This window comes from Zosterops lateralis (genome assembly GCF_965231275.1).
Source record: "Zosterops lateralis genome assembly, chromosome: 14".
Classification (NCBI taxonomy): Eukaryota; Metazoa; Chordata; class Aves; order Passeriformes; family Zosteropidae; genus Zosterops; species Zosterops lateralis.
The window spans coordinates 17,504,696-17,532,467 of NC_139774.1; the positions used below are offsets into that span (position 1 = coordinate 17,504,696).

A 27,772-nucleotide genomic window follows, 5' to 3' on the forward strand; every position below is an offset into this window, starting at 1 on the left:
AGAGGAATCAAACAGTTAATTGGTTAATTGGCTGCCGTGAAAGGCCAATTTTGTTTGATAACTTTTGGGCAGGAAGGATGAACGTGCAGGATCCCAGCTCTGGGCAGGGCACACCCAGCTCTGGGGGCACACCCAGCTCCCATGAGTTCATCCTTTCCTCTTAAAAGGAAAGGGAAAAAAGAGCTGGGGAGCCTGTCTGTAACAGGGAATGATGTTTTCAGAAGGCATTTAAAAATACCTGAAGCTGCCTCAATGCTGCATCCAAAGACTCCTGTTGATTATTACAAATATTCTGTTTATCATGGGTAAGGGGCATCTCAGCAGGTGGCACAGGACACTTCTCCCAGCTTGTGCATCATCACAAATCCTGCCCTGAAATCCTGTGTGTGTGAGCCCAAAATGCTGCTCTGTCAGCTGTTAATACAAATGCACTCCCAGAGGAGCTGTTTGAAAAGGGAGACGTTGAAAAATAACTGCCCTGCAACAACAAAATGAACACAAAAACAGAGGAACGTGCCCTGGTGTCACCCAGAGCTCCTTATAGAAGTGCACATATAATCTTCCACTTTCTATGTGATGGTGGAGAAGAAAAACAGAGAAAAAAAAATGTAACTTTTCCTACTAAAACAATACAGCTTTGCCCAAAAATGCACAAACAGGACAATTCTCCAGGATGGGTTTAGAGGATAACTGTGATAGTGCAAATACAGAAGCAGCAGAATCATCTTCAGAGTTTTATAACTGAAATAAGGAACACAACTAAAAAAAAAAAGAGTTTACATAGAATTCAAGCAGTTTTTGTATGTCTGCAGACAGAGTAAAAAAACAACTTGTCAAAAGTTTTCTGTTTCTGTCTCTGACCTTCTGACACAAAGGCTCCTTGCCAAGGAGGGGGATCTGCTTTGGGAGGGCTCCTGGTGCCCACGGGATGGATCTGCTCTGCCAAAGGAAAGGCTGGGATACCCCCAGGATCCCAAAATTCCATCCCAAAACTCGCCATCACACGGTGAGGCTGCACAGGTGAGCACAGGAAAACCTGAGCCATCACCTTGCTCAATTATTTTGATGAGAATCAACTTTTCCACAGCTCCATCTCCCTCTTTCCAAGGTTTCATTTGAGCTCTTGGGAATACAATTGTACAGGTAACATGATACAAATATAAATCAGATTCACCACCAACTGAAACATAAATATTTCTCATTCCTACAATACAAACACAAATGTCTCTAATCCCACCTTTCACATCAGGAATTCCTCCTGCACAAAAAACAAGGGGAAATATCACAAAGTGCCCCAAGAGCTGTGTGGGAACACCTTTGTACATACTGAGGGTGCGAGAGCTTTAAATAAAAATAATAAAAAAAGTGACTTGGCCCAGGTCTGGTTAATGTTTGACAAGAACTCCCAGGGAGGGCAGAGCCAGCAGTTTGCTGCAGGCACTTCTCCTTCCCACTCAGCTCTGGAGCACCCAGAAATCCCCAGCAAACAGGATGTGCCTGGACTTGTGCAGCTCCCCAGACAAAGCAGCACAAATCCTTCACCACCGTTAGCTGAGAGAAATTCCACAGCTCCTTCTGGGGGAGCTCAGCCTTCATTCCAGTCTCAGTCTAGTGATGGTGCAAGAATTACATCCTGATTTTGAGTTTGAGCTGCCAGAGTCCCCCTTCAGCCCTCAAAAATATCAGGTTCTCTGAGGATCAGTCAGCATCTTCCACCTGAGAAACCAACGCACAGCAATGGTGGATAAAAGAATTATAATGATAATTTGTAACTCAGCATCGACCACTGGAAAAGGATTTGGGGATCCTTTAGAAAGAGGCTCTGGAAATGTAAAATTTCATTTAACAAGACTGGGTGCATCGTTCATCACAGGTGAGATTCAGCGCACAGAAATAAAGGAGAAATGGAGTTTGGGTTGGAAGAGAATTTAGAAATCATCAAATTCCACTCCTCCTGCCAAGGGAAGGTAAAAGAACTAACCAAGGTAAAAGTGAACCCCCAGCAAAACTGGATTTTAGAATCCAAGTCAAGGAGGACTTTTCTAAATTCAGCACTTGCAGTGCAGCTCATTTAAAACAATCTTAAATCCATTTTAAAATCATACCACTAAAACAGCTTAAAATTGTTCATATCCAAGGATTTGCAAGACTGGTTTGATGTCATTCACTCAAGGGACCTTAAAAACGCACAACCACATATCTTAAACGTCTGGAAAATGTCTGGAACCCCCTCCCTGATGAACACAGGAATTAATTCTCTTTTCCTTCACAGGGAGCAGAGCTGCTCCAAGGACATCAATCCCTCCTTTCTGTCCTGTCTGCTCAGGAATGGGAGAGGAAAACTCAGAGAGGAGCCACTAAAATTATCATTTTCTGCACAAACCCCAATGGCTGGGAGAGTCTTTAATTCCCCCAGTGCAAAGATGGACCAGCACAAATTCAGCATTTTTCCATGCAATCCTTTCATGTCCACACAGGCCAACCAAAGCATATCCCAACACAGTTTCCCAACAAATTTCTGCCCTTTAATTGAGTAGAAACTTAATAACCCAATTCCTGTGCCTACATGCTCATCTGCTTAAACTTTGAAGCCAAGACAATTGGCATTTAGATTTTTATTAAGCAATAGTTATTCAGACATCTAACATTAATCTGGCTATTATCATTTCTGACTTCCTCCCAATAATTTACTTTCATAAAAGACATCATTACATTTGAGTGCTATGAACTCTGGCATTGGGATTAAGAAAGGATTCACTTGACAGAAAATTCTCTGATAAATTTGCTCTGGGTAAGATTTGAAACAGCAGATAAGGTTTTAATGAGGTGCCAGCTAAAGCAGGAGTGAAAAGGCAAAAAGGGAAAAAAAAAATCACATTTGAGGTTCACAACCAAGGCAAAAAGGGGAAAAAAATCACATTTGAGGTTCACAACCAAGGCAAAAAGGGAAAAAAAATCACATTTGAGGTTCACAATCTTCTCCCATCTCAACTACAGAAAAAAAGAAGAGAGAAAAGAAGTTTATCAGGCACTTTCCCCTGGTTTAACTGTCACTTCCTGCAGCCTCAGTGTGAGATCATGTCTCACAGGACATTTATCTTGGACTTCCCTTTGTGCCCAGGGCTCAGCCCCTGTCCTGCATCCCTCACTGAGATGAAAATCAGCTTTAAAATGATAATTCTGCAGTGTGGTTTTGAGGGGAAGAGCAGGGGGATGTTGTGGAGCAGCTCAGCAAAACAACCACAATTAAAAACTGCATTTTTCAATGATTTAACTCCCCTCAAACCATGGGAAACCACTCAGGGTGAACATCTGAGAGCCCTAAAGGGAAATTCATGTCCAGAATTGCTGCAGGGGAAGCTCCAGAACCCCTGGGGTGGATCCATATCAGCATCAATATCATTTCCTGAATTATCATCAATATTTATCAATCAATAAGTTCACAAGTGCTGCCCTGAACTCTCACAGGGCCCAGTGCTCTAGAATTGCTTTGCAGCTCCAAGATTTCACAAAATCCACAATTCTGAGTGGCAGAAAAATGAGAATACAACTTTTCCCTCTCATTTTTCAGCCCTAATTTGTGTGCAAAGGGTTTACCAAAGTCAGCAGCATTTCCTACCTGTCTAAAATCTGCTGTCAGGATGTGACAGCTTTGAGAGCTGGGAATGTTCCTGGTGCCTTCAAATTTTCCTTTTTTTTTCCCACTTTTCATCCTCCCTATTAAATGCCACCTGTACTTTATAATCCCCCTGAGCAGATTGAGATAAACATTCATATTTCTGCCCCTACTGAGTAAAAAGGCATTTAGTGGAGTATCTTTTAACTCAAAAAACAGTTTTTAAATGTTAATTTAGCTGCACAAACTCCTTTAATACAAATGACATCATATTTTCCCATAATAATAATATTTGGGGTTTTTTTTTTCCCCAAAGTTCCTACGACTTTTTAGACACAAAACTACAAAACACAAAATTCCACCAACACATTTCATTTCCCAGCCAGTGAGTTTTGCCACCAGAAAGAAAAATTCAGATTTTTTTGTAGCACCAAGTTAAAGGCAAAAAAAAAAAAGAACCATTGCAAAAGTCTTGTCAAAATTCAGTTGGGTTTCAAAATTCTCAATATAAGAGGGAAATTCACATTGAGCTGGGGCAGGGCTGGAGCCTGGAAATGTCCCTGGAAAAGCCAAATTTGCTTCCAAATCCCCCAGAAATTCCATGGGGAGAGATGCTAAAGCTCCCAGGCTGTGCTTCAATTAATGGAATTATTCTAAGCACAAATTTAAATTAATTTTTAAATTTTTTTTTTTTTTAAGATATGACTCACTGTTTATAGTGAGAGTTGCACGGAATAATTTTTTTAAAAATTGAAATGAATTGTATGGCAAAGAATCAGCTCAACAGAGCCAAATTTCACACTCTAAAAGAGAAATGAAGATTAAAACACATCCATTTCTGACCATCCTGAGCTTCAAAGTCTGTCAGCAAATCGTGACTGGATGGATTTAAATGTTCTTCTGAATAAATAAGAAAAAACAAACAAAACCTATTTTTGAGTGCCAATTCAGCATTGGACCTTGCTTCATGTGGCCAGGAAATAATGCAACTTTTTCCACTAAAAAAAAAAGGAGAAAGGTGAAAAAAAAAACTGAAGGAAAAAAAAAAAAGAAAAAAAAACTGAAGAAAAAAAATAAACTTGAACAAAAAAAAACCTGAAAAAACCTGAAAAAAAAAAAAAATAACCTGGAAAAAAACCCTGAAGAAAAAAAAAGGAGAAAAAAAACTGAACAAAAAAAATGAACAAAAAAAGACCTGAAAAGAAAAAAAAAATCAAGAAAAAAAAAATGAAAAAAAAAATGGAAAAAACCTTGAAGAAAAAAAAAAAGAAGAAGAAAAAAAACTGAACAAAAAAATAAACAAAAAAAAAGACCTGAAGATAAAAAAAAAATGAAGAAAAAAAACCTGAAGAAGAACAACCAAAGAAAAAAAAAAACAACTGAATTTAAAAAAAAAAAAATCTGAAGGAAAAAACTGAACAACAACAACAAAAAAAAAAAACTGAAGAAAAAAAAACTGAAGAAAAAAAAAACTGAAGAAAAAAAATAACAAAAAAAATCTGAAAAAATGGGAAAAAAAAAACAACCTGAAGAAAAAAACCCTGAAGAAAGTAAATTTTTAGCCATTTATTAGTAATTAACAAATTGAAGCTGAAGACTCCTTGTTAAAATCTCTCTCCTATTAAAACATATTTCTGGTAATTATTGGCTGAGAATGTGTCACAGTGCAAAGTCCTCACTGGTGTTTTTTGTAATTAAATCTAATTAATGGAGCTCTTTCAGCACCAGCAAATTGCTCCAGGAAAAAACCTTTTAATCTTTTATCTTTTCAAGGCTGTTTTACACCAAACACCAGTTTCCACCATGGCAAATCAAGGTTAAAATATGATGCTAATTTATCCTATCAAAAAGTTAAATTAAATTTAAATTAATTAGTTTAAAAAATAAATTAATTAACTAGAAATGCCAAATTTCAGCAGGGGAATTTAAAACAATATTCCATATGTTTCTGCCAAACAAACAGAGTAACTCAATCAAAAATATAAAAAAAAAACCTCTTCAAAATACACAAAAAAAACTCTCAGGAAGTTCCATAGAGAACAACTCAGAACATTAAAAATAAAAATAAAACAGGAAATAGGGAAAATATCAGTACATTAATCCATTTAATCTCCTTTTGGCCAATCTTGGTGCTTCAAAATACCAAAAATCTTCGTAAAATCCAGCGTTTTTCACTCAGCAATTTCCATCAGGTTCATTTTATTTATGCCAAAGCATTAATAAAAAACAACTTGCTGAAGTTACAACACGTTCCTTGAAGTTTTTCCCATATTCTGAATTTTCTGAATTCCCAATTTTCTGAAATTTCCATCTTAACGTTTTCAAATCTGGATTTGGACCAAAGAATTTAAAATTTATCTTTAAACAATCATGTTAATTATAATGCAACACTGCAAAGTTACGTTGGCAGCTCTCAAATTATATTTTTTCTTTCCACAGAAACTCTGCTTATTCCTCTGCCTACAAAACCCACGACATCACAAACCAAATTCTCATTTTGATGGAGCTTTTTTTGCTTTCCTGTTCCTTTTTAATGTGGGAAAAAATGGAATTATAGAATTGTTTAGGCTGGGAAAAAAAAAAAATTCTCCAAGTTTTTGGAGTCCAACCATTGCCCCAAGTGCCACCTCCAGACTTGAACCCAAGCAGGGCTGGAAAACCTTTTTCCATTAAGGAATTTTCCAAATTTCCAGCCTGAAATTCGGAATTTTCCAAATTTCCACCCCTGGCACAGTTTGAATTTCTTGTCCCTTGTTTTGTGGTTGTTCCTGAGCCTTTGGGATTTCCTGGACATTTCCTGTTCCAGAGTTTCTCTGCAGCCAAACCCACACAAAGGGAATTGTGGATTTTATCTCCTCATCCTCCTCACTTTAATGATTTGCGCCCATCAAAGCCTGATTAAAACCATTTAACCTGAAATCTCTTTAAGGTCTTTCGGAAATTAAATTAAAGGCAGAAACAAATAATAATAATAATAAAAAAAGTCCATGTGAATGCACAAAACTGGACAATGATGATCAGGTTTGAGCTTTTATAGTCAGGACAGTAGGAATGGGGAAATATTTGGGAGCAGAGAGGTTTTTAAGCCTAATTTATATAAAAACTGCCTAATTTATATAAAAACTGCCTAATTTATATAAAAACCAATATAAATATCCAATACTCATTTAAAGACAGACACCTTCATCAGGTCATTCAGTTTTTCACTTCATTTTCCTTTGGAATTCCTCATCTTCACTTTCCTTGGTGTGAATTTTAAATAAGTATTGGATATTTATATTGGCTTTATATAATATAAATTAGGCTTCAGAAACTCTGCACTCCCGAGGAAAGTGAACACAAGGAATTCCAAAGGAAAATGAAGTGAAAAACTGAATGACTGTTCAATGGCATAAAATTTCCACAGGAACCAAGTGTTGGGGGAAATATCTACTCTGGAACAATTTACCAGTGAAATCTTCGAATCCCAGCTAAGGACAAGTGGAAAGAGGAGTTTAACTTGTCACTGATCATTGTTTTCCCAGTGTCTGGTTCTGCAAATTAAACATTTTTTTATTCTCTTTTTAAAGTGGAAAATGCCTGTCAGTGAAGTGATGTGTGACCAAAGCCTCGTCCCCACCTCCAGGAGGTGACAAAGTGACACCCAAAAAACCCTGGTGTCCTCTCTCACCTTAACACCACACGCTGCAAAGGTTACAGAGATGGAAAAGCTCAAAGTTTGGGATCTGCTTTGGTTTTTTGAGATCTTTTTTGAGCCACCCAGGAGGAGCAGGACCATCTCTGCCCCTCCATGGGGAACCCACTGAGCTCAAAAACTGAAGGAAAGTTTCCAACCCAAAGTTCAAACAGCTTAAAGCTGCTCTTAGAAAGTGTAAATAACATGGGGATATCAATCCCACTGAGGAAAATCACACCATTCTCCTGCCTCTTTGTGCTCCCAGTGTATTTCTGGGAATAGGGAGAAACTGCTGTGGAGCAACCTGTCCACAGGGAGAGAGATGGGATGATAAAACAGATAAAACAGATAAAACAGATAAATAAAACAAATAAAACAAATAAAACAAACAAATAAAACAAATAAAACAAACAAATAAAACAAATAAAACAAATAAAACAAACAAATAAAACAAATAAAACAAACAAAACAAACAAAACAAACAAAACAAACAAAACAAACAAAACAAATAAAACAAATAAAACAAATAAAACAAATAAAACAAATAAAACAAATAAAACAAACAAAACAAACAAAACAAACAAAACAAACAAAACAAACAAAACAGCCTCTCCTGGAAAACATGATCACTTACAGGATTCCACATTAGGGAAAGCACACACTCTTATTTGTTTAATTATAAAACATGAAAGCAGCACGTTTCAAAGTAATTCATCCAGAAATGTTGTGATGTGAATAAAAATTAAAATGAACTGTTAAAAAAAAAAAAATCAGTAAAAGGGAAGCTCTGAGGTGCTTCATGAGGTGTTGTTTTCCATAAAAAGATGAGCAGGAAGATTTCTCTTAATGAGCTGTTAACAGAAGAAAATTAGTTCAAGACTTCAGGGCAGGAACTTCCCTTATTCCAGGTTTGTACAGTATGGAGTACACTTATACTCCTTATACAGTATGGAGTAAAAAGAGATTTTTTTTTTTGTTTCCTGCTGGTACCTGGTGCTACTGGCAGTTAATAACCCAGGTTTTCCATTTGTCAGCAAGAATTAATGAACCAAGTAAGAACAAGAGACAAGACAACCTGAGGAACTCCAAGCAGTGGGGAGAAAAGGCAGGAATTAGGGAAAAAAGAGGGGCTTGAAGAAAGAAACTTGGGAATTTGTAAAAGTCTGAGAGCCTGGGGAGATGGCAAACACTGAGGGAGACTCCAGTGCAGGAGGAAAACAACTCCCAGCCCCAGGGAAATGGGAATTTTGGCCGGCACATCCCAGGCTGGCCCAGCCCCAAGGAGCTGCTCACCTCAGACAGCACTGCCCCAAAGTGGGAAGTGTTAATTCAGCTGGGATCCTGCATCCAGTGCAGGCAGCTAAAAAGAGAATAAAGCTGAGTTCCTGCAGGAGAGAGGAGCCAGAGAACAGCCCAGGGGCTGGCTGTGCCCTCGGTGACAGGAAGGGGCTGGGAGTTTGGATTTCCTCAGCAGTGACAGCAGCCCTGTCATTTCACAAGCTGCAGAGCATCCCCTTAGTCATTAGTGACTGCAGAGAGGAGAATAACTGCCACACAAGACCTTTCATCTCGAGTTTTGCAATTCTATGAACTTGATTGCTTATTTTCTTAGTTTACCACAGTTAGGAAGATATCTTACATACATCTAACCCTGCTCCAGCTAAATGTCATCTGGTAAAGTTTCTTGTGTTGTTTCCAGATATTTCCTCTTCGTCCTACAGCTCTTCCATCTCCCCACAGTTTGGGGTGTTTTGGTCTCCCAGTTTAGAGAAGGTGACACCAACCTTATTTTGGTTTATATTCTGAAGGAAAAGGGGGGACAGGGGGGTGGGAAAGGATCTTAAATCCCACCCAGTGTCACCCCAGCCATGGGCAGGGACACCTCCCACTGTCCCCAGTGTCCAGCCTGGCCTTGGGCACTGCCAGGGATCCAGGGCCTCCCCACTCTACCAGGAAAGATTTTTTTCTCTGGATCTAATCTAAACTGAAATTTCAGTGTCTAATCTCAACTTCAGTTATTTCTGAGCCTCTGCTGAAGATAACTGTGACATCAGAGCAGCCAGAGAAAGGAAACGGGCCTGTAGAGCAAACCACAGGTGAGTAACAAACTGAAATTATGTGGCCAAGAACAATTATTGCCACAGAAAAGAAAGCTCAGTCACCAAAAACTCCAGACTATCCTCACACAGGGGACTCCAAACACGACACTGTAACTCATACTCCTCTCCCAGCTCAGCACACACATTTCTGAGGGTTCTTGGAAACTGCTCAAGCTCCCTCCATGTCCCCAGATCTGCCCATGGCACAGGAGCTGCTCTCCTGGCTCAGCTCTCAAGGCTCAACTCTCAGGATTTCCGCCCTCAACGCTGCAAATTTCTGATGATCTGGAGCACAGAGTACGAGCAGGGATGATCACAAAACTCCCAGACCAAGAGGATGAGCAGGAAGGGGAGGGAGGGAGGCATCAGCAAAAGCCACCAGCTATTGCCATAATCCCCAGCCTTCTGATAATAATTTACATACCTTCTTACAAAGTCTCTCAAATTAATCTATATTGTTTTTATTCCTTTTGGTAATGGACTTCTGTATTGACCACTGGGGTCAGAGAGGTGTTTCCTCTCATTGACCAATCCTTAACCAAATCCCAAATCCTATATAAACCCTAAATCATAATAAACCTTCCTTACTTTCCCTGCTTCTACCTGACAGGTGAGTGCGGTTCTTTTCGTGTCCCTGACTGTGACAACCAGCAGCTTTGGCACCACTGAAAATGCAGTGAGGGACACGGTGACAGCAGTGCCACCATCACCTGGACACAGATCCTGCTGGCAGAGGGAGGATGTCACATCAGGGGATGCCACCATCACCTGGACACAGATCCTGCTGGCAGAGGGAGGATGTCACATCAGGGGATGCCACCATCACCTGGACACAGATCCCTGCTGGCAGAGGGGGGATGTCACACAGGGGATGCCACCATCACCTGGACACAGATCCTGCTGGCAGAGGGAGGATGTCACACAGGGGATGCCACCATCACCTGGACACAGATCCCCTGGCAGAGGGGGGATGTCACACAGGGGATGCCACCATCACCTGGACACAGATCCTGATGGCAGAGGGAGGATGTCACATCAAGAGCCCTGTCTCAGTAAGGCACAGGTGACACAGGTCCTTAGTCACATCCCACAGGGGAGTGCCCAACTGGGGCAGAGCACACCCCCAGCAGCCACAGGAGAGGAGCTGTCCCTCCACGGGCCAGCTCCAACCTCAGGACACGTTTCTGCTGCAGCTCTTCACCTGCAAGGTCCCCAAGGAGAAAACTCCATGGTTTGTGCAGACAGAAATGTGGCATCTGGGTTGTAACTGTGTAAAAGCATCTGCACGTTCCAGCTCCCTAAAAAAAATCCCAGTCATGTTTTACTGGGGTTTTAAGCACTTCCATCACTGAAATCTCTTTAAGGTCTTTTGGAAATTAAATTAAAGGCAGAAACAACAAAAAAACAACCCTCCATGTGAATGCACAAAGCTGGACAATTATGATTGTTTCATTGTTTCACTGGAGTTTTAGTTTTATCGAGTTCACTTGGGTTCATGTTTCACTGGGGTTTTATCAAGTTCAGGTCACTACAACAGGCAAGAATGTTAAACATATAAATATGAATTATTTTTCTGGGTTTGTGTGGCTTCTCACACAAAAAACTGACCCCAGGGGCTCAGTCTCACCCAGCTCAATGTTTGAGACAAGGAGAAAAAGTCATAAAACAAGAACTGCAAAGATGTTTAGAGGAAATATCAGGGACCTGAGACAGCTTTTGAGGCCAGAGCTGAAATTCACTGTTTTCCTTCATTGCTGTTAAAGTGTACAGGAGTCCTGGGGGCACTTCTGGGTAACAAAAAAGATAAAAAGCTGACAGTATCCAAAGAGGGACACGGGGATGGGGAAGGGTGTGGAAGGAGCTGCTGAGGGCACTTGGTTTGTTCTGCTGGAGAAAAGGAGCCTGAGGTCAGAGCTCACCTGGGGCTCCAATCTCTGCTCCCTGTGCCAGGGACAGGAGCCAGGGCAGGGCTGGAGCTGGGCCAGGCCAGCTTTGGGTTGGATTTGGGGAAAGGTTCCTCCCTCAGAGGGTCCCCAGGGAATGGGCACAGTCCCAGAGCTCCAGGAGAGCTTGGACAGCTCCAGGGATGCCCGGGGTGGGATTTTGGGGTCTGTGCAGGGCCAGGAGCTGCACTGGCTGATCCTGGGGGTCCCTCCCAGCTCAGGATAAGCCTGGCCTGTGTCACTCCTGAACCTGGCAGAGTCTGCTCTCACACACTGTTCAGGAGGCAGCAAACGACAAAACCTGACATTGATACATTAATAAAGCCAAGATAATAATCATGCCAAAAGCTATTTTTTTTCCTTTTTGTTCCTGACCAACAAACCCTGCCCCAGCCCCAGTCCCAGCACAACCAGTGAGTAACTCCAGTGTGACACTGGGACTGCCACAGACACACAACAGGAGTTTAATCACCTTTCCCTCATTAGAGGAGACATGAAATGACCCATCAGGAGCACAAACCACTCCTGTAAAGCCCTTCAGCAGATCCTGTTTGGCAATAACCCCCCCCAGGCTGCAAAACCCCATTTGCCAGGGAGCTGAGAGAACAATTCAGTCCTTTTAAAGGAACTTCAGGAACTGGAAACACACCTGGGAGATCCCAGGAGCTGGGAGGGAGCCCAGGAGACAAATAAACACCCAGAGCTGAGCAGAACCCTCACTCCAAGGAGGGAAACTGAGGAAGGGCCTGTTCAGCCCCACAGGGGGAAATGTGGGAATGTTTAAAAACACCAGAATTCCCCAGAAAATGATCAAATAAAGCTGTAATAAGGTGAAAGAGGGAACAGCAGGTCCCACATTTGTCCCTTTTCAGGCTCTTTTTCCATGGTACAGCTGTGAGTGAGGTTTGGGCCCAAACACCGAGTTCTCACCCAAAATTCAGTCCATCACTTTCTCTTTTCCAGAAGAGAACCACAGACAGCCCTGAACCCACCTGGGTCACACATCCCGACACTTTCTGGCTTTGTTTTGTCCATTAGAAAAGGGGAAAAAAAGGATAAAAAAGTGATCCCAGAGTGCAGGAATGTAAAGCAGCCGCTGCTCTCCAGAGTCCCCCATAACCCCAGCGGGGATGGGGCTTTACACAACACCCACCCCCTGAGCGGGGCCGTGTCCGGGCCCAGTCCCGGTTCCCGGGGGCGGGTTCGGTGAGCCCGGAGCCCCCCGGAGCCCCCCAGCCCCATCCCCGAGCCGCCGGGAGCAAAGGGGAAGGAACAAAGCCCTGACGTCAATGACCGGGCCAGGATTAAAGCCCTGCCCGGGGAGGCAGCGCCGGGCCCGGCCGGGAGTTCCCGGTGGTGCCGCCCCGGAGGGACCCCCCGCCCTCCGCACGGGGTCAGAAAACCCGCGATTCCCGCCGGGGGATGAGCCCGGAGCGGCCGAGCCCGCCGGTTGTCCCCGGGATGTCCCGGAGTGCCCGGTGAGTGCCCGGGGATGTCCCGGCGCTGCCCCGGTGCCGGCGGGAGGCCCGGCCCGGCCGCGCTCACCTGCGCTGGCCGCTCCGCTAGGCCCGGACCATCTCCTGGCTGCCGCCACCGGCGAACGATGAGGCCCGAGGAGCCGCCGGCGAGTCGCGGAGCGCCGGGGGGGGCGCGGGGCGGGCCCGGCCCACCGGGAACGGGGCGGGCGGGGAGGGGGGGGCGGCTCACAAGCGGGAGGCCGCTCCCTGGGGATCCCGGCGGTCCATGGCGGGGCCGGCGCCGGGCTGGCGGCTCGCAGGGCTCGGGCAGGGCCGGGGCTGCGCTGGGCCCGCTCCCGGTGCCGATCCCGATCCCGGCCCGGTCCCGCCTGGCGCTTTCCCGGCGGCCCCCGCGCGCCGCCGCCGCCCCGATCACGTGACGCGCGGGGAGAAAACCACGTGACCCCCTCTCGGCGGAGCGCGCGCGCGGGGGGCGGGGCCGGGGATGGGGGGGGACACGGCCTGGCCACGCCCCCTCCCCGCGCGCCGCCCCACGTGACTATCCCGCCGGCGCGCGCGGGGGGGCGCTCCCGTGGGTGGGGCGCCCCCTGGCGGCCGCGGGGGGGACACGGGAAACCCGGGACCACCCCGGGACCACCCTGAGACCATCCCGGGATCATTCCTGGATCACACCGGGATCATTCCAGGATCATCCCAGGATCATTCCAGGATCATCCCAGGATCACCCTGAGACCATTCCAGGACCACCCCGGGATCATTCCGGGCCCGGAAAAGGCTGGGAGAGCTGGGATTGTTCACCCCGGAGAGGAGAAGCTTCGGGGTCACTCCATTGTGGCCTCCCAGTGCCTGAAGGGGCTGCAGGAAAAGATGGAGAGAAGGATTTCCAATAGATGGAGGGACAGGACACAGGGAATGGCTTCCCACTGCCAGGGATGGATGGGATTTTGGGATGGAATTCCTGGCTGGAAGGGTGGGCAGGCCCTGGCTGAGGTCACCCAGAGCAGCTGTGGCTGCCCCTGGATCCCTGGAAATGCCCAAGGCCAGGCTGGACATTGAGGCTTGGAGCAGCCGGGGACAGTGGGAGGTGTCCCTGCCATGGCTGGGGTGACACTGGATGGGCTTTAAGGTCCTTCCAGCCCAAACCATTCTGATTTTCTGGTATTCTGTCCCGGTGTCCAGGTTTGCAGCACAGCCTGGCTGCACAAAGGCTGTGAAGATCCACCTCAGACAGGACCCGTTGTCCCTTCTGTCATCACAGACAGGACAGTGACAGGACAGGTTCAATACACAGCTGGGACAAACAGAATTTCACAAAGCAAATCCATTCGCTGCAGAACCTCCTATTTATTAAAGACTCCTCCCCAAGAAAACAAATCAATGCACTAATCCAGAGAGTGCACAATGCTCAGGGCACCCCAAACCTGTTTGTGAGTGGTGCTGTTGGGGTCAGCAAAGCCCTGGGCTCAGCAATGGGGTTGTCTGTCCCTTGTCCTGCTCTCCCCTCTGTTCCCAGCGTTTCTCCTTGAAAGGTGAGGCTTTTCCCGAGGCTGTTTTCCTGCCAGGCTCCATCAATCGCTTTGCCTGGAGTGGGAGGGATCAAACAGAGCAGTCTCTGGAACAATTCCTGGTTAAGGGGTTTTTATAAAATTCCTAATCCAGCACCAAGTCAGGCAGTGGCAGATGAAGGCTCTGGCCAGGCTGGAGGGGTTAAATCTGGAAAATAAGAACATGTAGACACAAAGTAACCAGAAAAGACAAGAAAAAAAGCCAATATAAACATTGTATTTGAAATAAAAGTTTCTTTTTAAAAAAAATCTGGATACAGAAGGACTTCTGGCTGGAGAACTTCCTGGGGATAAATCCTCCCCCTCTGTGATGGAATGTCAGGGCAACTCCAGCTGAAACCTGAAATATTTTAGATATTTGCAGTAAGCATCGACTTAGCAACTGCTGTTTAATAATTTATTCACTTTCCCATTAAATGGTACATTCACTCCACGAGACTTCAAACACCTTTCTGGTAGTTTTATTTACAGTCTGCAGCGTGTTCTGTAAAACACAGGAGAGGTCACAGACAGACACACACAACACGGGTATTATCAAACATTTAAATAAGTACAGTTTATTCCAAAGTAAGTCTACACACTACTTTTTTCCATAAAAATATAAAAAATAGTTTAGTTACTGTATTTAAGCTAAACCAAGATACTTGAGAATTCTTCCTCAAGTGATGCCCCCTCCCTAAAAAGGGCACTCCAACAATTGGAAATTCAGGAGACTGCATCACCTAATAAAATACTGATGGCAACTGCTTCAATCCACCAGAAAAACAAATAACTCCCACTCTGCATCCAGCAATCCCCGTTCTGCAGGTGTTTGGATCTGCTTTTGTTGGGTTTTTGGGGGGTTTTGCTGCTCCAGGGCCATTCCCACAATCAAACAAGGCTGAATTCCTGCAGAATTCCCTCAGCCCGGCAATCCTGCACTTCACACATTCCTCGGGAAACACATCCAAAGTGGAACTGGCCTTTGAGACCTTCATTTCAAGGAGTCTCTTTTTTACTGAGCATCCAGTGAAAACGGTGCCCAGTCCTGTTTGTTATTATCTCTCTGGTTTTGCTGACCATATTTTGGATGGGAATATCCTGATGGAGTTGTGCAGAACACCCACCCCAGCCCTTGTCTCACTGGGGGACACCCAATTTACAAGTGCCTTGGGTTGCAATGCAAGATGTAACCACAACTACATATTGTATTTATTACCAGCTGCTGAAACCAATTCAGGAGGTGTTTTTCTTTATCTCTTGTAGAACCCATTCCTCATAACTCTGGGGGGAGGAGCTGGGTGTCTTCTGTTCATGGCTCAGGTGTTAAAACCAGCTGGGGCAGAGTTCCTTATCTCTTCTCTGACCCATCCTCCCTGCAGGGCTTTATCTGCTGTTAATGGGATATTAAGGCTCACTGTATAACTGATAAAATCCCATCATCCCATAGGGAGATGCTCCACCCAGGGGGAGGAGCCCAGCATTCCCACCTGGATCAAACCTGGCATTGGGAACCCCAGCACAGCCTGTTTGGATTCCCAGAGGGAGAGCAGACCCAGCTCAGCACCACTGGACCTTCTACAGGATCATCTCTGCTCCACCAGAGCCACATCTGGCACTGCAGGAGGACTGGACTGTGCTGATACAACACCCTGAACAACAGGCTGTCAGGTTGTATTCTGTCAGTGTTTACTTTTTTGTTTGTTTGCTTCTCTTACACCACTATATTTTTATTTTCAATATTCCTAGTAAAGACCTGTTATCCCTATTCCCATATCTTTGCCTGAAAGGTCCTGAATTTCAAAATTATAACAATTCAGAAGGGGTTCGTTCACATTCTCCATTCCAAGGGAAGCTCTGGTTTTCCCTGGCTGACACCTTATCTTTCCAAACTAATGCAGATTTTGGTGCCCAGCGTTCTGGAGAAGATGGCAGACACACTGGACCTTCACGAGGTGGATGGAGAGGATTTTGCCATGGATGAGGAAGGGGATCAGAACATCCACAAGCTGAAGGAAAAGGCCAAGAAGAGGAAGGGCCGTGGCTTCGGCTCAGAGGAAGGATCCCACACTCGGGGACGTGAGGATTACGAGAGGCTGGAGCAGGATGGGGATGAGCCAGAAATCCCCCAGAGATCCGTGGAGGGCTGGATCCTGTTTGTCAGGGGGCTGCACGAGGAGGCCACGGAGGAGGACGTGCACCAGAGATTCTCCGAGTTCGGGGAGCTCAGGAACGTCCAGCTGGGGCTGGAGCGGCGCACGGGCTACGGGAAGGGCTACGCCCTGCTGGAGTACAGGACACACAGCCAGGCACAGGCAGCCCTGCAGGGCCTCAACGGGCAGCAGCTCCTGGGGCAGCAGCTCAGGGTGGGCTGGTGCTTCATCAGGGGACCCCCGAAGGGCAAGGAGAGGAAGGGGCACCAGCAGAGTCACAGTCTGGACTGGCACCGCTGATGATGGAGCCAAATTTCTCCCCATTTGTGTCCCAAGCCCAGGCTGGGGGAAACTGGGGTTTATATACAGCCTCAAGGAGAAAATGTTGCTGTAATTTTCAGCCTTCTGATTGTTTACATGTTTTTACTGGAGTTTTTCAGGTGTTTAACATAAAGTAGATTGTTTTCGCCTCCTTCTCTGTGATGGACTGCTGGTTTGGTTACTGAAGTCAAAGGAATGTTCCTCTTATCTCCCAGTCCTTCCTTGACCAAATCCCAAAAACTATGTAAATTGAGTTTCCCTAAATAAAGGCTTCTTTTCTCACTTCTCAACGTGATGGTGAAGGTTGTTCTTTACATGTCATGATTGCCAAACCAGCTCCATCCCCAGGGAAATGTGGGGTTTATGGCATTTTATTGTTTTAAAAGGACCAATATGAGGGAAGCAGCAGTCTGTGAGAGTCTCCCTCAGGTTTGGGGGGATCCCTCCCAGCACCCCCATCCCAAAACATCCTGGGAGTTTTTTCCATACTCCAAGCAAATGGTCCCAGAATCTCCCATGGTATTTATCCCACTGTGAATTCCTTGTTTTCTGTTAAATAAATAAATAAAATATTTGATTTTAATTTTTTTCCTGGTGCTCTGAATCTCATGTTTTAGCCAGGTAGAGCATCTCCCAATGGGATGATGTAATTTTATCAGTCCTGCAGTGAGCCTCGATGGCCCATTAACAGCAGATAAAGCCCTGGGGGGAGGATGGGTCAAGGAAGAGATAAGGAACACTGCCCCAGCTGGTTCAACATCAGGGCCATAAACAGAAAACACCTGCCCCCTCCCCCTGGGTTATGAGGAATGGATCATGGCAGAGATAAAGGAAACACCTCCCCAGCTGGTAATACAACACACACTTTTGGTTACATCTTCCATCACAACCCAAGACAAAAGGAAAGGCACAAAGATGAAACTCCTAAAGCAGCACCAGCCCTGATTCACTGAGCTGCTGCTGCTTTCCAACACCAACACTCAGCAAACACCTCCAATACACAAACCAAGGACACAGGGGGGTGAAGAGCCCAGAGCCTGTGGGCAGGACAAGCACTACATTGATCAGTAGCAAATCAAACACAGCTCAACTGGACGGTGCAGTTAAGACTCGACCTGGAAGCATCAGGAAAAGCCATTGGAACACAAGCTGAGCAGCACAGAATCCATTTGTCACCAGTGAGATGGGAGCCTCTGTGTGGGACGTGTTGTGCATTCAGGTTCAACAATGCCAGCGCCAGCAGCACTGAAAAACTTCTGCTTGTAACAGTTTTTTTGAGGATTTTTTTCTCAGTGGAAGGGAAGCTGTCAGTAACAGAGGAACAGCACACGATGTACAGCATAATCTGCAATAAAAAGCTTTTGTTTTCCAGCATGTAAACATCCAGGTTACTGGACTTCACTTCATATAAACAAATCTGATGATAGAATTATTTTTTTTTGTTTGTTTCCCAAACTAAAAAAGTAAAATCTTCCATAAAAGGATAAACCACAAAAATACTCTCTGGGTTAAGTCTCACGTGCCATTTAATACCTTCCATGTCCTACGAACAACTACGTAAAACACTTAAAAACTTGAGCAGTAGAAACGTTGACCATTGAGTGTTTTGGCAGCCGTGGTGCTCCAGCCCTTGACAGGGCAGTGTCACTCACTCCACACCAGTCCTGCACCTCCCCAGATATTTCTATTTCTTCTTCTTCTTCTTTGGGGGCTCGTCCTCAGAGCTGCTGTCTGTGCTGCTGCTGCTGCTGCTGGAGGAGCTGGAGTCTGACTCGAAGTCGGAGGAGGAGGAAGAGCTGCTGGAGGAAGGGGAGGAGGACGAGGAGGAGGAGTTGCTGTCCTCACTGTCACTGTCTGAGGAGGAGGAGGAGGAGGAGGAAGAGGAGTCCTCGCTGTCAGAGGAGGAGTCACTGGCTGAGCTGTTGCTGCTGCTGCTGCTGGAGCTGGTCACACTCTTGGACCTGGAGAAAACAAAGAGTTTGAGCACCTCCTGCCAGAGCCATCACACCGTGTTCCCTCCGCTCTGTCGTAACAATCCAAAGATCAATTGTTTGCCTTGAAAATTTCTACGTCTCAGCAGAGAAATTTCCAGGCCTCACTGTCCATGGAAGATGGATTCCTGTGCCCTTCCCTCCCTTCTCCACTCCTGGATTTATGGATTTTGGCCGTTTGAGCAATGGCAGAGTGGCCCCAGGGCACAGAATAACCCAGTAGGGCTCCAGAGAGGGAAAACTGGCCAGGATCTGCTCCCAGCCCTGAGCAGGGGCTTTGCTGGGCTCTCTGCCCTCCACTACCCAGCCCTGGGGAAAATGAGCCAGGCTCAGTCCCTGCCTCACCATTGCAACAGTGAAATTCTGCCACTGCAACACTCAGGGGAGGTTTCAGCACTGATTTCACCAAGGTCAGAGCTGTTCTCAGCAAAAAACTGTTCTTAGATGACTCCTGGCAGAAAATCCTGCCACTGGTAGTGTTTTCCAGGTGGAAGAGAAGGGTGGAAACAATCCAAGATTAAGACAGAATGAACAAAGCAAAGAGGATTTCTGTATGCTCTGCACTTTTTTATCACATTCAGCCCTTCCTCTCAAGATAAACATCTCTGATTAAGGGGGGTGATAGGACTTCCAAGAAAGTACAATTCAATCCTTCCAGAGATCTTTCCCCGAAGCACAAGATACTGATTCACCTCCCTCCCCACCAAAGTCAATCAAAGAGCATCCAAAAATGTAAATTAAGATGATGCAGAATCTTGTTTCCATTAGAACATGAACGCAGTGTTTTTATCAGAGGCTTTGGTTCAATGTAACAGCTCAGGAAGTGCCTGTGTTAAGGTTAGTGAAGAGTGTGAGGTTTTTTTTCATCCTATCAGCCCTGCCAGCTGACAAGTGTGGGTGGGGATTAAGCCACAAAGCACTCAAGTTTTTATAACACATCTGCTATCTCTGTCTGCAGACACAACAACTGTTCATCACAGATAAATCCATAAGGGCTGCTGGAACACTGACTTTGCTGGAGAAAAACCAGCACTAAGACGAGGAAAACAAAAAATACTGGAATGGTAGTTTCAATCTGAGCAGCTCCATGAGATGGGCAGGGATCAGAGGATTCTCTGAGTAACTCTGGACTTGCTTTTCCTGATCACCTTTCACAGAATCCATACCAGCAATCCATGGACATCCAGTGTTTTTAGGTTTATTCCAAAACCCACTCTCAGAAATATCAGGATACTGAATTTAAAGCTGCCTCTCCCAGAGGGGAGTCAGAGCTGGGGCTGGGAGAGGAAACAGGCAGGAACTTGTTCTCAGGAGAGGCAACACGTGGGCTGCTGGGACTGACAGCAGGAGGATGGAGATGGGAGCAGGTAAAACTCCAACACAAAAAATACAATTTGGGAATGTGACAGCAGAGGCTGTAGGCTGGTAATCCAAGGTTTGGGGGTTTATCACACCTCTGTGAAAGCAGAGAATTTTTAAAGCAGGTAAAATCCTCCTCAGGAAAAGTTTCCAGGAGTTTATCTCTGATTCTGTCCCGTGTGTGGGCCAAGTGGGGTTGGAGCTCTGGGTGTCACCCCAGGCTGCCACCCCCAGGCTGTCACCCTGCTCTGCTCTGTCACCCCAGGCTGTCACCCCCAGGCTGTCACCCTGCTCTGCTCTGTCACCCCAGGCTGTCACCCCCAGGTTGTCACCCTGCTCTGCTCTGTCCCCCCCAGGTTGTCACCCTGCTCTCCTCTGTCACCCCAGGCTGTCACCCTGCTCTGCTCTGTCACCCCCAGGGGTTTCCAAGGTGCCACTGACACCAAACCCACAATTGTGGGCACAGCCACAGCTGGGGAATGAGCCGGGAATGAGCCGGGAATGAGCCGGGAATGAGCCGGGAATGAGGACAGGATCCTGCCCCTCAGCCAGGCACATTTCCTGTGCTCCAGCACCAGGAGGGCTCTCAGGGGCACCTCAGGCTCTCAGGTGGGACACTGAGGCCCAGGAGCAGCTGGAGGGTGGCTCTGTCCTCTGAGCTCACGGGGCTCTGCAGCAGCTGCTCTGCCTCAGCCTGTTTTTCTGGTTAGGCCTCAGCTCCTTTATTAATGTTGATATCAAAACAAACACACTCTGTGGAAAAGGTTAGTGCTCCTCCTGCCAGAAGCCAAACTTTTACACGGTTTTGTTTTAAATCTGGAACTTAGGAATTTGTTGGATTCTCCATATTTAATTCTTCCCATATTATAATAAAAATATAAACAGCAAACTGAGTGGAAAGGAATTTATATTGATGGATTCTCTGCTTGTATAGAGGCAGGAGAATAACTCAAATTTACAAGAGTTTTAAAATTTCAATGAAAAAGTGCTCAAACCACGCCTTTTCCCATGAACTCTTATGCTCTGCCCATTTTTGGACTGATTTGGAGCTCAAACCCCCTGTAAATAATTTTGCCAGCAAAGGCTGCAGTGTCTGGGGAAGCTGAGGCAGGAAGAGGCCAGAGCTGCCCAGCTCAAAACCAGTTAATTCATGATCTCACCAGCCCCGAGTAACCCCAGCAATAAATTGGCACTTCTGGGAAAGCAGCTCTGCTAAAACACTCTGAGACAGCCCAGCATTCCAATAAACCACATTCCACAGCACAGCCTGGAGGAAAGGACACTTTAGAGATCTGCTCTGCCTTATTTACTGCCTGCCACACACAGCAAAGGCCTGGCCCTTAAACTCCTCCTGAAAACTGGGTTAGAACAGACTGAGAGAGGTGACATTAAAGGGGAAAAGGTGCTGGGGCTGTCACTGCACAGACATTCCCTGCTGTCAAACTCCCAACACGATTCCAGGAGTGTCACAGCCCCAGTTCTGGCTGTTCCTCCTTTCCATTTGCTAAGAAAGCAAAATCCCAAGTAAACATTAATGCAAAGTAAAGTACAAACAGTGTCAAAAGAGCTCTTGGCTCCAACCAGCACTTGGAGACAGGCAGGGTCATTTCCTGGATTTTGGTTTGGTTTGGGATCAAGGGGGTTTTGTTTGGATTTGGGGTTGGGTTTTTTAGGATGTTTTATTTCATCCTCTAGACAAAACTTGAGAGAGAGAACTGGCAGGAGAAGGGAATGAAAACAGCAGAAGTCAGAGCAGGAAGGGCAGGTGGAGCAAAGAGAGACCAGAAATCCCTGTGCCAATCTTGTTTCAGAGACTCCTGAGGGACTCTGAGGCAGAAACAGGAAGATTTTTATTACCACAGCAAGACCATGCAGGGGGAGGAAAACCAGCAGGCAGAAAAACTGAGAATAAACTTTGGAGAGTTTTTGGACAGGGAGGAGTAGAAATTCTCCAGCTGTCTGTCAGACAAAAGCTGGAAACAGCTTTTAAAAGCTAAAAAAGCAGTAAAGGCAAAGCAGTAAACCCAAAAGTTATTTGCAAAGCTGACTTTTGCCACCCCCTCCCAAAGTCCTGCAGTGCCAGTCCCCACATACCTTTTTTTCTTGGTCTTCTTTTCTGCAGCACTTTCTCCAGCACTAATTAAGGGAAAAAAAAAATAATGGCTTTGATTAGGAAAATTAAATAAATAGCATCACACTGAGGATGAGTTCACTATTCAAAGGGCACTGGGCAGCTCAGAGCAAACCCCACCTGTGAGCCAGGGGAGGAAAATCCAGCAATTCACTTCCGATTTTCTGTGCTATTTATGCTCCACTCTCCCCTTTGCCTCATTCTGTAGGGACAGCAGGAGCTGGGATGTGAAAGGCACGGGAGAAAAGGAGACAAAAAGATGTGTGTAACTATATTTAGCAAAATGGATTGAAATCAAGGCTAAAAGCTTGATTTAGCCTCTAGCTTTCACATTTCTTTCAAGTGCAAAAAGAAACAGAAAAATTCATTTATATTGATGCTTTCCAGCTGTGCCTTTCAGATTCCCAAATGTTCATCACTTCACACAGTTTTAATGGTGGCACAGAAGAAATTTTTTTGTGTGCCACCAGAAAAATGAGATTTCTCCAATTTTTTATTTTCACACATAAAGTCTGACAACATTATGACCACTGTGGGCAAGGGGAGGATTCACTGATATCCACACTCCAATCCCTCCTGTCCATATTTATATTCCTAAAGCCTCAGACCCTCTGCAGGTGACCAGGGGGGTCCCAGGGAAGAGGAGTCACTGTGAGAACAGAATTAAACCCCAAAGCACCTTTGAGGAGTCAGGACCTCCCTCTCTGTGCAAGGTGTGGGTTACTCAGGGGTTACTCCAGGAGTTCCTGCCCTGCTCTGGACACTCCCTCACCCTCAGAGCCATAAATCCAGCTCAGGGTTGGGCTCAGAGCTCCAAGAGCAGCAGGAATGAGAATTCCCTCAGCTCCCAGCCCTGCTCCAGGCTGGGCAGGGAATGAGGGGATCACTGACACCTCCAGAGTCCTGGGGCCAACAAAAGGCAAGCACAGGGAGCCTGGAACAACTGGGAAAGGAGTTCACGCTGAAAGAGCCTGGATGAGGTTGCCAGAGGTAAATATTGACTTTTTCAGGCTGGGTTTGCCTTCTGGTTAATGATTCCTGGTGGCTCTTTAAAGGTGGTGACACAGGCTCTCCAAAGCTCACCTGGGGGAGACCCAACTGCTCCAAAGGCAAGGAACAACCTCCCAAAGCAAAGGACACAAAAAGCACCAGGGTGACCCAGGAAGTTGTTTTTCCATGAAGAAAAAGCCTCATTGCTCTGAAGTGCAGCACTGGCAGCCAAGGAACAGATCCCTCCTGGCACAGCTAAGGAGTTTATGATGACAGAACCCTGTCATTCCAGCCCCCTTTTCCAGGATCAAACTCTGCTCCCACCCAGGGACCATTCAGCCTTCCTGTCACAAGGTGATTTGTCCTTCTCACTGTGAGAGCCCCAAACCTTTTGTGTCAGACTGGCCAGGGCTGTAACTCCCACAATAAAATGATCCCAAACTCAGATTCAAGTCCAAGTGGACACAGGACAAGGAATTTCACCCTCATTTCACCATTCCCCAGTGGTAACCTGTAGAATTCACCGGAAAAAAAGGCAGAAAAGCAGCAAAGAAATAATTTGAGCCTTAAACTCAAACTTAACCTAAAAATCTTGAGTTTCTGAAGAGACTCTGCCTCCAAATGGAGCCAAGTGTCAGAGTCCTGATCTATCCACAACTCTGGCTGACTCTAATTACTTCACAATTACTCACTGAATTAAAATTCATTACAAAATCAATCCCTTTACATCACTCTCCTCACAAGCTAATGAGTTTCAGCCCTGTGACTCAGGACTGGAGCAGCTGAGGAGGCTCAAAAGCCCTTCCTGCCTGAGCTCCCACCCCTCCCTGTCCCATCAGGAGGCAGCAAAAACTGGGAATGTTCTCCCTGCCTCCCATCCTGGCAGTGACTGAGGGCAAAGCCTCAGGAATTCCAGGTGCAAGGAGTGGCCCTGGGAGTGACCCTGTTCCTCTCCAGCTCCAGAAACCAAACTGGGGGTGGCAGAAATGACCCTGACACACAGAAATCCCATGGAAAACTGAGGTGCTGCTTTACTTTTGCCTCTGGTTGTTAAAACAATTATTAACCTGAGGAAAAAGCATTAAAATGGGAAGGAAATCAGGTGCCACATGCAGAGTTCTGCTCAGGTTTCTCTGTCCTTTCCACTTTCTCAGCTGTCACAGGAGGAAAGAATTGTGCAATTCAGTGAGGTGGTTTTGGTTCATGCTGGAGTTAAATCTGATAACCCCAGTCTCCTCCCCCTGTGTGAGCCCTGCAGGAGCAGCAGGAGCAGTTTAACTGCAGCTCTGAGCAGCAAATCTGGACACAGATTTGGGGCAAGAATTGTTGCTTTGCTATAAATAATTCACACCTTTCACACCTTGGGCAGCACACAAACATGGAACCAAACAAACAAGGAATTCAGGAAATTATTCCACGACCAAAAAGGCTCCAACTGATCTAACTTTGGGTTTTGTTTCAGTTTTAAGTGTGTTTCAGATGAGCAGGTGTTGATGAAATTAAAATATTTCACCCAGCACACAAATCAGCTCTAACATTAACCACACAACTCACAATCTGGAGGAAAAGATCACAGAAAAATGGTCCAGGACAACATATTTTATTTCAATTTCATCCTGCCAGTCTTACCTCTGTTGCAGGAGGAGTTGCTTTTCTTTCTCCTTGAGGATTTTGGCCAGCTGAGCTGTCCTGGAAGGCCTGTGCAGGTATTTCCTCTTCCCTTTACATTCATATGTCCAGTGGCCAAACTCCAAACACTTCTGACACCTCACATGCTGCTTGTTTGCCTCCCTAGAAAAATCAGAATTGCTTAAATAACTCATTCCAGGTCTGCTCCACCCCATGAAAAAAATATTTAGTTTATCATGGAGATTTAATCAAGCTCTGATTAAACCAGATGTTCAGAGGTGCTGCAGGGTTTTTTTTGTAACACAAATAGACAAAGAATTCAGGCAAAGAGATCTTCATTTATTAATGAAGATTAATAAAAAATAATTAATTTTATTTAATTAAATATTTTTAATTAATAAATAAGTAAAATAAATAAATAAATAAAACATTTTCACATGGGAACAATCACACACTGCTCAGTTTGCTGCCACCCAACAGCTGCAGGTGGTGCTGCCTTCACAGAAATCACCAAAATTCTCTTTTAGGACAAACAGCAGCAGCTTCATTTGCAGTTCCTGAAATTTAACACCCAATTCTCCAACCACAGCCCAGGACTCCCTGAGAGGCTCAAACCAGCCCCAGCCAGGAGCTGGGGAAGGCTGGCACAAGATTTATCTCTGGGACAATCAGATTCCTGCTCATTTTCTGTGCAGAGGAAATCGAGGCACAGCTCCCTGACTGCCCCAACACCTGCAGCAGCACAGGGAGATTTCACACTCAATTTCAGTTCTCACTCTGGTAAAATCCCAGAATTTTTAGAAATGAGGGAAAGAAAAAGACTCCTATTTTCCTTCTGGAGCTCTTCAGCTGCTCCTCTGAAGCTCCTGCAAAGCTGTTTTGCCTCCTGTCCCAGCTGCTCCTTTACAAACAAGGGAACTCCCCCAGCCCGGAGACTGCTCAAGGTCACAACCAAAATTAGTTCTGAGCCCAGGGCTGTGAGTTCCCTGCCCTGCTGCCTCTCCCTGACACCTTCAGCTTTTGTTCCAAACACCAAAAATACGGTTTTTTCAAGGCCAGCCCATCTAAACAACCTTAAATTGCTCTGGGAAGGTCCCAGATCCGTGTGTGAGGATGAAATGACCAGCAGTGAGCATTTCTCCCTCTCCCAGCCCAGCTGGGAATTCCTTCTCTCTCAGCTCCAGCCACCACTTTTTGTGCCAGTTCCTGAAGGGAATCCTGTGCTTTTCAATCCCTTTTTCAATGCAGAGCATTTGGCTTCACGCTCAAGCCTTAGAAACGCTCAGCTAAAGCAGCACCAAACCCTGATCAAAGCCCTGCAGAGCACAGAGAACTCGGGCAGGAATCAGAATATCTGGGCACAAACAGACCCAACAGCCCAGAGGGGTTTGCTCTGCCTTTGTCTCCTCCCCACAGCGGCCACAACCAGCAGAGCGATGCCTCCCCCTCAATATAAACCCCAAAATTCAGGGTTTTGTGTCCCTCAGACCCACAGGAACAAGGATGTTTAAACCAACACCCCATAACTCAGCGTTTGCAGGGCTGTTCACACCAGCAGACAATCCCATGGAAGATAAAAGGGGGAAGATTAAACCCTAAAACCAAGATAATTACCAGGGAAACACGAGCTGCAAATTTACAATCAGCACTAACGAGTCTGACATTAATGAAAAGAACAAAACCAAAGGAAATTTTTAGCAGAGGGATCGGTGACCCCAAGCCTGGAGCAAAGGCTGACAGAGGGACAAGCTCAGCACAGACCCAGCAAATTTAAAAATTGAGTCCTTAAAATAGCAACTTAAAAGAATAACTATTCCAGGAGCACTTTGAAATCCCAAGTTACTTTCCAGTGGAAAACAGAAATATCACTAAATCACGAAGAAATTAACCACACTGTGCAAAAAACCCACAGTCCAAAAATTGCAACAGGAGAAATAAATTAACTTAAGGAAAAAAAGCAACACCCAAACGAACGGCAGCACTCCAGGGGAGTGGGACACATCTGCCGCGCTTCACAAACAATCAAAAACGCGGTTTCCTCGCTCCAGGGCTCTGCAATCCGCTCCCCTCGGTGCCGAGGGAATCGCCCGATCGCAACATCCCCGTCTGAGCAAGAGCCGCTCGCTTGGCTTGTCTTTGCCTTTCTGACAGCTCCGCAAACTTCTCATAGCAATGCGAAGCCGAATGTTATATTTTCAGGTGTGAACTGTCAAATTTGCGAGGATGAGCGGGGAGGGGACCCCGAGAGCTCCTCCCCGAGCCCCAGGGCCGGCAGCTTCCTCAGCCTCGCCACAGCCGCTCTGGAGACCGCCCCGGGCAGGAAAAGACCCGCCGCGACCCCCGAGCCCGAGCCCGGCCGCGCCCGGGGCACCCGAGGCCGCCCCCGCTCCGCCCCAGCCGTGTTTCCCCCTCAGCCCCCCCGGGACACAGCGCAGCGCCGAGAAAACGCCGGGCAAGGCGGCCCCAGCAGCGCCCGCCGCTCCTCAGCCCGGGCCCGCCCGGCGCGGCCCCGCCGGTGCTACTCACGCCTGTCTGCGGGCAATCAGCCGGTGCATGGGCGTCGCCATCTTAACGGCCGGGCCGGAAGTGAGGCCAGAGCGGGGAACGGCGGGATTAGTGGCGGCCGCGGGGCGTGCCGGGATATGCGGCCCTATGGGCGCCGTGCCATAGAGAGAGTGTCCTCCCGGACCATAGAGAGAGTCCTCCAGGGTCATAGAGAGAGTGTGTCCCCCCGGGACCATAGAGAAAGAGTCCTCCGGTGGCTACAGCGGCAGCGCCCACGGGCCTGTGCTCTCTATCGCTCCTGCCGTTCTCACCGCGTTATTAAAGTGCCCGGGCCCTG

The 27,772-nt window shown here is 46.4% G+C and overlaps 3 protein-coding genes across 3 annotated transcripts in view; 1 reads left to right on the forward strand and 2 right to left on the reverse strand.

The window, feature by feature from the left end:
* AFF4 (ALF transcription elongation factor 4) overlaps window positions 1-12,953 on the reverse strand; it is a 48,013-nt gene extending 35,060 nt beyond the window's left edge. Inside the window, exon 1 of the mRNA XM_083871435.1 lies at window positions 12,880-12,953. The gene's annotated coding sequence lies outside the window, so the exon portion shown is untranslated. The remainder of the gene's footprint in view (window positions 1-12,879) is intronic.
* Window positions 12,954-13,962: 1,009 nt separating this feature from the next.
* Window positions 13,963-17,070, forward strand: LOC310914920 (RNA-binding protein 8A-like). Its single transcript, XM_083871436.1, has 2 exons — window positions 13,963-16,027; window positions 16,258-17,070. The coding sequence occupies exon 2, from the start codon at window positions 16,285-16,287 to the stop codon at window positions 16,807-16,809; it is 525 nt and encodes a 174-aa protein (XP_083727562.1). The 5' UTR covers window positions 13,963-16,027; window positions 16,258-16,284; the 3' UTR covers window positions 16,810-17,070.
* A 115-nt stretch (window positions 17,071-17,185) lies between these two features.
* ZCCHC10 (zinc finger CCHC-type containing 10) lies at window positions 17,186-27,523 on the reverse strand. Its single transcript, XM_083871437.1, has 4 exons — window positions 27,457-27,523; window positions 24,931-25,092; window positions 22,275-22,316; window positions 17,186-18,791 (listed from the first exon to the last, which is right to left on the reverse strand). Exons 1-4 carry the CDS (start codon window positions 27,495-27,497, stop codon window positions 18,515-18,517), a joined length of 522 nt encoding a protein of 173 aa, XP_083727563.1. The 5' UTR covers window positions 27,498-27,523; the 3' UTR covers window positions 17,186-18,514.
* Window positions 27,524-27,772: the final 249 nt, after the last annotated feature.

Bases quoted from the DNA above. Each gene is read 5' to 3' on its own strand.
- LOC310914920 (XM_083871436.1), top strand. From the start codon at position 16,285: ATGGCAGACACACTGGACCTTCACGAGGTGGATGGAGAGGATTTTGCC.
- ZCCHC10 (XM_083871437.1), bottom strand. From the start codon at position 27,497: ATGGCGACGCCCATGCACCGGCTGATTGCCCGCAGACAGGC. The intron at 22,317-24,930 runs GTAAGACTGGCA...TCCCTTAATTAG, and splicing joins CAACTCCTCCTGCAACAGAG to TGCTGGAGAAAGTGCTGCAG. The intron at 18,792-22,274 runs GTATGTGGGGAC...TGTTTTCTCCAG, and splicing joins AAGAAGACCAAGAAAAAAAG to GTCCAAGAGTGTGACCAGCT.